The sequence below is a fragment of the Gobius niger genome (assembly GCF_951799975.1).
Source record: "Gobius niger genome assembly, chromosome: 9".
NCBI lineage: Eukaryota > Metazoa > Chordata > Actinopteri > Gobiiformes > Gobiidae > Gobius > Gobius niger.
In genome coordinates this window covers 9,407,817-9,420,676 of record NC_136860.1, presented here as the reverse complement: position 1 = coordinate 9,420,676, position 12,860 = coordinate 9,407,817, and the positions used below count along the sequence as shown (strand labels likewise).

The 12,860-nt window shown below is 42.2% G+C and overlaps 1 protein-coding gene across 2 annotated transcripts in view; it reads right to left on the bottom strand.

Annotated features, from left to right (window-relative positions):
• Positions 1-12,860, bottom strand: part of sestd1 (SEC14 and spectrin domains 1) — a 43,803-nt gene that overhangs the window by 2,118 nt on the left and 28,825 nt on the right. For both annotated transcript variants that reach the window (XM_079562890.1, XM_079562891.1), the window contains exons 11-18: positions 8,616-8,738; positions 8,337-8,531; positions 7,294-7,408; positions 7,021-7,183; positions 5,243-5,324; positions 4,013-4,135; positions 621-812; positions 437-540 (exon numbers count right to left, since the gene is read on the bottom strand). In XM_079562890.1, coding sequence (XP_079419016.1) covers positions 437-540; positions 621-812; positions 4,013-4,135; positions 5,243-5,324; positions 7,021-7,183; positions 7,294-7,408; positions 8,337-8,531; positions 8,616-8,738 — 1,097 coding nt within the window. The remainder of the gene's footprint in view (positions 1-436; positions 541-620; positions 813-4,012; positions 4,136-5,242; positions 5,325-7,020; positions 7,184-7,293; positions 7,409-8,336; positions 8,532-8,615; positions 8,739-12,860) is intronic.

Here is a 12,860-nt window from a genome sequence, read left to right as displayed (position 1 = left end):
TACAACAATGTCCTAATGTGTAGAATGAGCTCAGACCTGTTCACCACAACTGCCTCTAAAATCCTGCACTGTCAGTCAGAAACGTGTTACTTCGGGTCCGAAGTGCCGTCATGCACGAGCTTAATATAGAAGCTGCAGTTACACGTATGACCTGAGGTGGCAGTAGTGAGTATAAAATGGCCAACTTGCATCTAGCCCCTTTAAATAAAACATCTGCATTTGCGCTGAAGCTGCTCATGAGCTCAGGCTTTTTTAGACTCACTGCGGATCATTTATTTACGTCTGGAGAGAAAAAGTACAGAAAATTAGCACTGAAAAAATAAAAAGTGGGCAAAGCTGAACTGGAGAAAATGCACTCGGTTAAGGCGGGGGTGAAGGGGCTAAACTCAAGACCGTTGCTCATTGACAAACTGATAATAAAAATGAGCAGATTTACCCGTCGGGGAAGATGACCGGCAGGGTGAGTCTGTCCAGGAGGGTTTTCCCTGAAGAGTCCACCTCGTCCAGAGCCGTCGCCTCCACACACACCTCCTGCAGCACCTGTGCACAAACACAAACCCTTCAGATCAGAACGAGCTCCCCCCTTGTGTGCCTTTTGTTCAGCCCCGTGTGCTCCTGACCGTCTCGGCGGCGCTGTGGAAGTCCAGGGCCAGCTCCAGCCGGTGCTGCCTCTCGTCGCTGCTCACGGTGAACTGCTTCCACACGCGGTTGAGCCGGGGCAGGGTGTCTCCGGACGAGCGCGTGGTGCAGCGCAGAGACTGGCACAGCACCACCGTGGCCTGCAGCAGCTGACGCCCGTAGTCGTAGGTGCTCTGAGGGACACGAGGACAAGGCTCATTCAGACATTTTTATATTAAGAGAGTTCATACTTTTGAAAACAAGGCAAGGCAAGGCAAGTTTATTTGTAGAGCACAATTCATACACAAGGCAATTCAAAGTGCTTCACAGTTGCATAAATATAAGAAAACAAATACAATCAATAAAAACATCAACATAGAATGAATCAATTACAGTAAGAGGCAAGAGTGTAGATAAAATACTTTCAGTTATATACATTTTTAAGTCTTGTTCTGTCTCGCTCTGTATTGAGCACTATTTTTAAGTCTTGTTTTGACTCGCTCTGTCTTGAGCACTATTTCGCTTTGTCTTGAGCACTATTTTTCTTGCTCGTTCAAAAGTAAGTTACCTAACCTCTGTTTTTGTCGCTCCTTCTCCTCTGGACATCAACATAAAATTAATCAATTACAGTAAGAGGCAAGAGTGTAGATAAAATACATTCAGTCATATGCACGGGCAAACAGAACTGTTTTCAGCCTGGATTTGAACATTGTCAGAGTTGAGGCCTGTCTCACATCCTCATGAAGACTGTTCCAGATTTTAGCAGCATGAAACTGAAACGCAGCCTCACCGTGTTTATTATTGACTCTGGGAACCACCAGGAGGCCCCTCCCTGAGGTTCTCAGGGCCCGAGATGGTTCATACGGCTGTAACATGTCAGAGATGTACTTTGGTGCTAAACCATGAAAAGACTTGTACACAAGCAGAGCTGTTTCAAAGTCTATTCTCTGAGTAGTAACCCACATTTTAGAATCAACAAAAATGTCAACTTGTCTATGCGTAAAATAGGGTTTCAACTAAACAAAGCTCTACAGCAACCTGACAATAACGTATCTGGAGTTCTTTGGCTCCAATGGGATAAAGAAACCATACAAATATACAAATATACATATACACAACACAAACGCATATGGCTTTTAGAAATCAGGGTTTCTACAGGTGGCAGCATGTCAGATTTAAAGGAATAGGCCACCGTTTTTACATACTGAGATATGCTCTTACCTCACTTTAGACGTGTTAATATATCCCCGTCTGGTCTTTGTCCGTGCGCTCTGCCAGGCAAACGGAGCACATACGCAGCCTCTCCCACATGTCACATAGCTCCAAAAAAGCTCACGATAGAAGCTACCAAGCTCTTCCACGTGTTCCCTATTTAAATAAAGTTACGTGAAGTGTTTTCATGCGAAGTATATTTACACAGAAATGTAGCATGTCGATTTTATAAGCAGATAAAAAGGGGTACTATATTGTGAGGCGTAATGATACGAGGAGCACAACGTCCGCGCAGTAACTCCTAAAGACTTCCCCCGCTCACTTCCGTCAATAACCTTTAGGAGTTACTGCGCGGACGTTTTACTCCTCGTATCATTACGTCTCACAATATAGTCCCCCTTTTTATCTGCTTATAAAATCGACATGCTACATTTCTGTGTAAATATACTTTGCATGAAAACACTTCACGTAACTTTATTTAAATAGGGAACACGTGGAAGAGCTTGGTAGCTTCTATCGTGAGCTTTTTTGGAGCTATGTGACATGTGGGAGAGGCTGCGTATGTGCTCCGTTTGCCTGGCAGAGCGCACGGACAAAGACCAGACGGGGATATATTAACTCGGCTAAAGTGAGGTAAGAACATATCTCAGTATGTAAAAACGGTGGCCTATTCCTTTAATGCATGCCATTTAATGCCTAAATACTATATTTTCTAATGTCTCAAAGTTGAGTAAAATTGTTTTTCTGTTATAACCTCCTCCTTCAGTAAACTTTTGTAACAAGCCATGGAGTTTTCAAAGCGTTTTACTTTCATCCTCCTCATGCCTGGAGCTCTGCTGTGATTGACAGGAGTCTCCATGGAGACTCAAAGACAGGGTAAAGGGGGAGACATTTTTCATGCCAATAACTCTGATTTTTAATGAGCCCAATTTTTTCCATTAAAACCACACAGCGTAGAATTTTACCCAATAAATATAATTGAATTACAAGCATCTATTTTATGACAGATGTTATCATTATTGAAAAAATACCTCATGGACAAACATTTATGAAGCTGCCCCCTCCTAAGATATGACTGAAACTTTACCAGGGGTGGGTACGTCTCCAGCTCGTCTCCATGGAGATGTGACTAAAGGCAGTAGAATTTGAGATTTAAATAGGTCAGGTCCTCATCCAAGTCCATTCGTTTATTACACACTGCAGTTATGGCATTTTCCGTGTTGATCGGTCATTAGGAGCATGTTTTGTTTTGCCGGCAACAGTCTAGCCCAAAATGTTACGCAGTGTACCTTTAAATCGCTTTCAATGCTTTTTAATGCCTTGGAAATGAATGGAACGGAATTGTTGACACGAAGGCTTTTTGGGGGAAGTCAAGCAGACGACTCAGTATTTTGACATTGCAGCATTTTTTATATTGAAAGGGTGTAAATATTGTATATAAATCTAATCGCAAATTCTGCCAAAGTGTGTCACATATGGACAGGCTTTAGGGCCAACATGAATAAATAAAAAGGATAGATTAGCCTATTTTTGAACAATTATCCTAAACCAAATTGAAATGTGTGCGTTTTGACATTACAGTCAGCAAAGTCACCATTTTAAATGCACTAATCTCGACACACCTGCCATGATCAGATACACAGTATATCTGCTCAGGCCTGGGTACTGTTAAACAATACCAGTGTGGTATCGGAAAAGAGTTTAGGTACAACTGGGATCGAAAGCAGGCACTAAATTTAGTTTTTTATATTATTAGATCCAAGTTTTGATGCTGTTGTTCCACAGCATTAAAGCAAGCGACTTGGTTGTTTCAGCTCAGATAAATTATTCTTTTTTTTCTCCCGTGTTTTCCCCAATTTTCCTCCCACTTTTGCTTCTTTTTTTTTTTCTGAAATGTTGCCCCATGTTTTTCTAGATTTTTTCTCGTTTTCCCAATTTTTTTCCCTAATTTTTGCCCATTTTCTATTACTGATGTTTTTCCTATTTTCCCCTCATTTATTCCATCTTCCTTCATTTGTCCCCCCAAGTAATTCCCCATTTTCCCTCCACAAGTTTTCATTATTTTTGCCGCTCATGTTTTCCTCTTAACTGGATGGATCTGCATAAAAAAAGACTCATTTGTAGAAGTAACAAAGCGTCATGTGTAAAGTCATGTGTTTCCCGGGACGTGGTGCAGACTGACCTGTGCCACGTCCACAAACTTGCGGTGCTTGTCCAGCATGGTCCTGGTCTCCTGAGCGTCGTCTCCCAGTCTGACGTGAGTCTTCAACAGGGCGTCCAGCAGCTCGCTCAGCCACTCCACGGACTGTGGACACAGACAGGACGGTCAGCCATGCCAAGGGTCAGTCAGTACTTTTATAAACTTCTCTCATGATGCTAAACTCTGTGCTAGCCGCTAACTGTTGCTGCCTCTGCTGCTTCAAACATTGGTGATCCTGGCACACGTTGTTGGGGGTGTGGTGTGAGGTGGAGAAGGTGCGGTGCTGGTCTTCTTCTGTGGGACAGTTGCCTCGCTGTTTGCGAATGTGGTGCATCTAGCGACGCACTGTGGGAACGCAACCATGCCGGTCCGGCAAAACAGGATCGCTCAGAGTAGCTGTAGTGTCATGCTCTTCAGCGTCAACATGAACAGCTGCTTGCTACCAGAAGAATTCTCTGACGCGTTGTTTGTTTGTTGGCATATGTCGATACATAAAAAATAGGGTTTTCCAGCCATAGATCCGTGTGAAAATATACTTGAAGCTTTATTCATACAATTCGTTTAATCAATAAAATCCAGTGAATCCAACGTTAAAAGTTCATTAAAATGCAAACAAACGGTAGCGTCCTGAAATGAAGTACCAAGGCCTATTTAACCCGCCTACAGGTGGTGTAAAGCACCAGGCAAAACAAAAGGCACATAAATTGAGACCCGATCTGGCTCTAACACTAGCTTTAAGTTTATTTGGAAAAGTCGGAAATCACCAAAACAAACTTGGTGAAAGGCAGACAATAGACACATGGGAATCACAACTGGATCACAAAGGAAATTACCATATTTGTGTTACAGCATCATCTCGATTGTCATTTGTGCTACACGTGGTTACCAAACACCAAACATGTCAATATTTCTGAATGAATATGTGTGGGAAAGACGAGTGAGCGCTGCGTTTTTGTAGTGATTTCATGGGAAATTCTGAAGCACAACTACATTTTTTTAAAACTTGTTTTTACCTCACCTGTAGCGTCTCGACTTAAGGCCAGGCTTAGTTAAAACTTTATAAACTCTGCTATTTTACACCAGGGGAAAACCACACTAGGGTTTCCATAGCATTCCATAAAAATAAACTAACAAAGGCCTGAGCTGATATTTCAGAAACTGCCCTATCGGTTTCAGCAATCATTTTCAATATACGAATAAAATATGATGAACCTGCAAGGCGTCCTCTTCACATTTGAACAGCTGGACCATCTGGAGCATCTTCAGCCTCCTGACGTCCACCATGTCTTCACACCTGCACACAACAATGACTACTTTTTAATACAACGTGCATGTCCAGGTTCGTAACTCGTTAAATGTCTTGTTGCACTCTCAAATTGATCATTCCGATTAGCGAACATGTCTTTCACTCAAGCGGAGGAGGAAAAAACAAAACCTGAGCCTCTTGAGGTTGGGTTACTGCCAGTAGCTAAAACCATTTCGATTCAGGTTCATTTTGACACTTTATTTTGACACTTTTTCAAGAATAGATTTGAGCAATGCCAAACTTCCTTTTCTATCATGCTTTTTAATGACATTTAAGTCAATGGTTTTAGCACAATTCATTTAATGACTTGTAATACTTTTTAAGGCCCCGCGGAAATCCTGATATAACAGTGCATTCATTCAAAGCACCAAACAATGCTTAAAAATTTACCTTTAAAATTCCTCCAAATATATTCATGAGGCCAGTACAAACACAAACATGTAACTACACAGTTGGCTTTGGTATAATTTAATTTTGTTGAGAATTTAAAAAGATCAAATGCTAACTGATACGTGTAAATAAAGAGCAGCTAAGCTAAGCGCCGCATCAGAATGAATGGCCCGCTAAGCTAACGTTAGCTACGCTCGCCGCTTCTACACTTTTGATCAAAACGCCTGCCTCGTTCAACAATTTAGTTTAAGAACTTTACACAGGGTTTTAGTAACATTCAGAGATATTCAGCTCGAGTAAAAGCTTTGTAATGCGCAGTGCATGCATTCTCTATACATTCTTTCAACAGAAATACATTATTTTTCAGAAAGTTCTCCCCACATTAGTTGCAGAAGTTCCCATAAACGTATGTCACAGGTTCCTTTGCTTTCACTCATGTGTCACATCTTTGCAAACCAGCTGGATTTATAATTTATCTGTTTGTATTGTTTCGTTTCAGAGTAGATTGAGAAGAAAACCACTAGCGTGTTGCAGAGCCGTGGGAAGATATTTTAGTTAGGGGGCGCTGAGGGACAAAATTTACCCCCAAAATACTTTTTCTGTGCATAAATCCTATTTATTAACCTCTTAACTCCCGCTTGAACCGAGAGCATTTTCTCCAGTTCAGCTTTACCCAAATCCTGTAGGCCAGTGTAACACCTCATTTGAAAGCTAAGATCTACAAAACTCATCTAAATGGATCTTTTTCCTCACATCCTCAGATTTTTTTCCATCTTTATTTTGGGGGGTATTCAACTCATTTTTTGTCATTTTTTTTTGTCTTTTTTTTGTCTTTTTTGTTCTTTTTTGTCTTTTTTTGTCATTTTTTTGTCATTTTTTTGTTCTTTTTTTGTCATTTTTGTCGCATTTTTTTGTCATTTTTTGTCACATTTTTTGTCATTTTTTGTTCTTTTTTTTGTCTTTTTTTGTCATTTTTTTTTGGTCATTTTTTGTTCCTTTTTTGTCTTTTTTTGTCATTTTTTTGTCACTTTTTTGTCAATGTTTTCTCACTATTTTGTCACATTGTTTTCGTCTCAGTTTTGTTGCTATTTTCACACCTTTTTTCCAGAAGCTTTTGGACTGGGGTAAAGCTGGAGAAAATGTGCTCGGTTCAGGTGGGAGTTAAGGGGTTAATATTGCCTGCAGTTCACAAACTATCCACCAGGGGGTGCTGCAGCGCCCTCAGCACCCTGGGTTCCTACGGCCTTGGGGTGTTGACACTTTAACGGTACTGTTATCTGTAAGTTGAGCAGACCTCTGTTTGCGCATCTGCATCTCGTCGATGATGGCCTGGATCTGCTGAACGTTCCCCTGCTGGTCCTCAGCCGAACCGTCCGACTCCTCCGCGGGCCACGGCGGACCGCACATCTGCTCCATCAACAGCGCCCCCTTCTGCCGGAGCGACGTCAGCCCCGTCTCTGACCAAACACAGAGCGCGTAATGTCAACACAGCTCACACACGGCCAGGAAAAAGGACATTTATCGTGGACGTTTCTGCTACTCATATTGGTGACATAAATCCACTCACCCACGATCTGCAGCTTCTCCTCCAGCATTTTGAGGTTCTGTTGGATGGCAGCTCCGTCGGCCGGGGCCACGTCTGCACAGAGCACGCCCAGGAGACCATCCAGCTGCTGGGACAGCTGTGGGGAGACAAGCAACGGTTTATTCAGACTTCCAGAGGTTCACATTCACAACAAAAGGCTTTTGTCCACACCGACTTATGCCTAACCCAGTGGGCGAGGAGAACACTTCCCTCATGGCTGAGTTCTGGAATTGCTGCAATACCACCCCCTAGTGGCTCGGGGCGACTCCAGCTGCAATATAGAATCCTATATGGGGACTTAAAGGGATATTTCAGGATTTTTGACATAGGGCCTCATTTCCTAGTTATCCAGAGTGTTGCTGATATTTTTTATGTAATTCAAGCAGTTCTTATGTTTGAAGAGTTTCGCTAAGTGCATTTCTGCGATATCAGCTAGCCTGCATTAAAAACAGTCTGACCCGCCACACAGAGCACCTGAGGCAAATCACTTATAACACCAGACTAACCATATAAATGTCTGTGTCGATTGTTATTGTTTTTATAAAGATTAGAGTTTGCTCCTTATGGTTACTCTGTGGGAGTAGGGCTTGGTACCGTTACATTTACTTCAATAGCAGCCCTTTAACCATACATATCGATACCGATAACTGAACGATACTTACACTAAAATATTTGTCGTAAATGTTTGGAAGATCTGCAAATTTACTTTATTGGGTTCATCTCCAATGTCAAGAAATGTTTGAAAAAAGGGGGAATAATTTGGAAAAATAGGGAGAAATTGTGGCAAAATGAAAGAAAATATTGCGTGAATAAAAAAGGGTCAAAAATAACTAAAGAAATCGGCGGAAATAGGGAAAATATTAAGCATAAAAATGAGAGAGAAAAAAATGTCAGCCAAACCTTAATCTGAGCGTATTTCAGAGCATGATTTTTGCATTTAGATGAATTTGGAGGGGGAAACATTCCACCAGTGCCATTGTTTCTGTGCATCACTCACTGGCTCATATAAAAGGACACGACCGTACCTCCTGTGTGGTGCTGTGGAAGCCGTGTGCAGCCTGCAGCACGTTCTGCCTCGTCTCCAGCTGTGCGGCCTGTCGGTAGCACACGTCGCTGAGCTGCTGCTGCAGAGACTTGAGCTCCAGCACCTCCTCCTCCTCTCCGGCGTTGAGCAGCGCTGCGATCTGCTGGTTCAGCTCCACGTACACCGCAAACCACTCCTGTTAAGAGAGACCCCAGAAGAGTTCAGCGGGGTGACCGCAGTCTTCCCCACACGTTTTAATAACATCATCAGCAGTACTTACGCTGTGCTGGCTCTCGATCTCCTCGTGCTTCTGCTGCAGCGCCTGTGCGGCCCTGATGGAGTCGCCGATGGCCTGGTGGGACTTGAGCAGCTCCGAGCCTGGGCCTTGGAGCCATGTCACCACCTTCAACAGAAGCAAATGGTGTCAAACACGGCTCTTTCTGCAGTTATGTTTAGCAAATGAGTGTCAGGACGTAAATCATCAGCTCTATTTCATCCCGCTTGACCACCAGGGGGCAGAGCAGTATGAGTAAAATAGTTAATCTCCTCAATGGCAAATCAAGAGGACTTCAGTCGCGCACTGAGATCTCATTTCAGCTCAGGAAACTCTGTGCGGTTATTGATCATATTTTTCCTGGTGCCCAACGTAGTATGTCCCGACACTCTAGATCAGTGTTGAAAATCTGATTACAGATTCTTGATTACTGTTTTTTTAAAGTAACTAAGTTCGATTACAAGTTACTTTATTAGTTACATTCATCAGCTGCCGACATCACCTCCAGCTCAAATTGAATATGAACTGGTTTTGACAATACTTGTGTTGTTGAAGCGCATGTTAACAGTAACATCAACAATACTGCCATAGATTCAGAAAAGTGAATCTACTGTTGTTTCCATTTATGTCCCGAGTTGTCATACTGTATGTTACGCCACTCCACGAGAAGCAAAAAAACAGAAGTATATATTTTACTTCAGGAAAATGATAGAAAAGTCACTCACTGTGAGTTGGAAAAGTAACTTTAATCTGATTACTGGTCTGGAAAAAGTAATGCGTTAGATTTCTTATTACTGGAAAAAGTAGTCTGATTACAGTAACTCGCAGAGGTGGGAGTAAGTCACTAAATGCAAGTCTCGAGTCAAGTCCAAGTTATGAAGGTACAAGTCCCAAGCAAGGCTAAGTCAATTGGTCATGGGGTCAAATCAAGTTGAGTCATAGCTTTTTCCAAGTCAAGTCAAGTCTTTCTTTAGCCGGCAAGTCACCTCAAGTTGCAAACATAAGTGTTAAGCCTAATTCTTCTTTTCAAAATACTTGAAAATATTAAGTGCTTTCTCAAGATTGATTGATCTATATATATTTAAAAAAAATGAAGCTGCTTTTCCCTGCAGTCAGAAAGATAAATGTAAAATAATATACTTGTTGTAGTTAGTGTCTGGCAGTTTTTCTGTCAGTGGTTCCCCTGTATTGCCCCAGCCCCTGTATACTCGGATTCGCCCCTGCTCAAAGTAAATTCCCCACTGCCTTCAGTCCTGCTGTTAATGGGCTCTGTGTGGCTGCGTAAAAAAGCCTCTAAATGCTGTAACTTTCTGCTGCCTTAAAACACTGAAAAGCACCAAGATTTCTGTCATTAATCCAGCTCTTAAGCATCGTCGTTCTGGTGGCTCCTGTCTGCGCCGCAGGTACAGTCCATTGTAAATATAGATGCGCCACTTTTACGCAATGGATCCTGATCTTTCAACAGTTTCACTCAAATAAGTAATAACTGTAAAGTCACAGCAAGTCATTGAGAGTCATTGGCCTCAAGTCCAAGTTAAGTCTCAAGTCACAAACAGCAAGGCCCAGGTCAAGTCAAGTCCCAGCTCTGGTAACTCGTGGCTATGCAACTCGTTACTGCCATCACTGCACCAGATTACTCAGCATGTCATGGGAGGAAATATACTCTAGCTGCGTCCAAAGCTTAATCCATCAATCAAAGTTTATTTCTATAGCACTTTACAACAACACATTAGGTACCTCTAATCATCATTCGATGCTAAAGTTCCAACGCTCATTCTGGAGGTTCATGTCCTGTTTGGTTAGTATGTGGATAATCCAATGTATCCTTTCTGCCTTGCACCAGCCAAAATCACTCATAATCACTAATTGAGTAAAATGACTAAAGTACTGTAATTAAAGCAGTACTAAGTAACTCTTCCCCCTAAAGGCCATAAGCGCAACTGCAGGTGTAGTAGCAAGTTACGATTTTTTAATTTATTAATTGTCTTGGAGAGTAGACAGGAAAGGCGAAGGGAGAGAGGGATACTGTGCATCCAATTATACAAGAGAAATATTTTTTTTCACTCAAACTTGGCTGTAAATACTGTTTAAAGTGACGTTAGCCCGCAGTTAGCTTTGCCCGTTAGCCTGTTAGCTTCTTCTTCGTGATTCCATTAGTGTGTATTGCTTTCTCCGGACCGGTGGCAGTCAAGTTGCAAACATGGTTTTCTGTCCAGAGACACCAGGGGGAGATGAAAGACCCTCCAATCATCCCATAAACACTTGTATTACCCCCACAGGGACTACGAAAAGGATTTATTAAGGTAAATAAGTTACTTAGTACTGCTTTAAGGAGAGTTTTTTGGGGTTCTGTACTTAAGTAATATTTTTGTTTAAAACGCGTTGCTCTTGCGTCTTCAACAGGCTCCAAAGTAGGAAGTTTAACATTGGCAGTTATGCGCACTCCAAAGCAGAAGGTGGCGGTGTATGGATGTACTGTCAATGCCACGACTTGTTATGACTCCTTAGATTAAAATTTGCCAGTATGTATTTTAAGTCAAGTAATGCAATCTAGTACTTTGGCCACCCCTTCTCACAATACTCCATAGAGACAAAAAAGGGGAAAGTGGGAGCTGGCTAATGTGACAAAGCGGCCCATACTAGTCACTGTTGTTGCTCTGAGTGACCCCGGCGACGTGCATTGTGTATGTCTGGCGATTCATTGCACATGGACGCACATTGGTAAAGCGCAGAAGTACGTATACTGTAACTGGATCATGTCGGGCAAACCTCCGCGGGCGCTAACGCTCATCTCTGCTACACCCATCAAAATGTCAAAACAGACCGTAAACCAGCGACGGCCCCAAGCGTCGCGCCGTCTGACCTGGAAAGGTTTCATTCAGACGCTTACTGTGGATCACACTGAAAACTGTGCTCTTGAAAACTCTGCTCCAAATATAGACATGAATGTTTTACAATTTGGGGAAGAAAAAAAGAATACTCTGTTTACACACAGGCACGATGTGTTACAAATGCCATTTTACTGTCATTCGCAACATTACTTAAAGGGATATTTCAGGATTTTTGACATAGGGCCACATATCCTAGTTATCCAGAGTGTTGTTGATTTCTGGAGATATCTTTTTTTTTTTCATTCATGCAGTTCTTATATTTGAAGAGTTTCATGGCGAGGCTAGCGCATTTCTATGGTATCAGCTAGCCTGCATTAAAAACAGTCTGACCCGCTCCACAGGGCACCTGAGGCAAATCACTTATAACATCAGACTAACCATATAAATGTCTGTCTCGATAGAGCAATTTTAACTATTTTGCATTTAAAATAACTTGTATTTGAGCAGCATCAGCTTCGTGGTTGTACAAGCTACGTAGCGGCGGAGTGATCTGCTAGAAAATAGTCCCTCAAAATGCGATCATTCATGTGATGCAAGGTCAGTTATATTCCAAAAATATCGACAGAAATTTATATGGTTAGTCTGGTGTTTTAAGTGATTTGTCTCAGGTGCACTGTGGAGCGGGTCAGACTGTTTTTAATGCAGGCTGGCTGATTCTCCACTGGCTCCCCCGGTGGCGTTTAGGGTGAAGTTTAAGGTCCTGATGTTTGTGTTCAAGGCCATCAATGCCGAATTAGTAACGGTCTACGAACCAGCCAGAACTCTGCGCTCCTCTGAACACACCTCCCTCGTCACTCCCAAGTTCAAATGCAAAAAGTTTGGAGGCCGGTCATTTGCCGCACAAGGCCCAAAGCTGTGGAACGCACTTCCGGTACAGCTTCGAAACATCACTGAGAGTTTTTAAATCACAGTTGAAGACTCATCTTTCCAGAAAAGCTTTCGATACATAGCCATCGACTCGACTGCTGTTTTTATGTGTTTTTGCATTTATTGTTGTCTACTGTGATTCTTGTTTTTATCCTGGAAAGCGCTCTGGGCACCTTCTGGTTGTTGTTGGCCGCTATACAAAAAAAACATTTGATTGATTGATTGATTGATTGATACCGTAGAAATGCGTAAGCCTTGCACTAGCCCAGCGCAAATCAACAACACTCTGGATAACTAGGAATGAGGCCCTATGTCAAAAAATCCTGAAGTTTCCCTTTAATGCATCTTAACAGGGTTCTTAATTGATTCATGACATTCGTTGATGTTCGTGGAGGATGCTTCTGGCCAACAAAAAAAAACATTCCCAAAGGTCATAATTCACCCTAATTTTGTGGAGGTCACTCACAACAGAGCATATCCTCCTATCGTGATG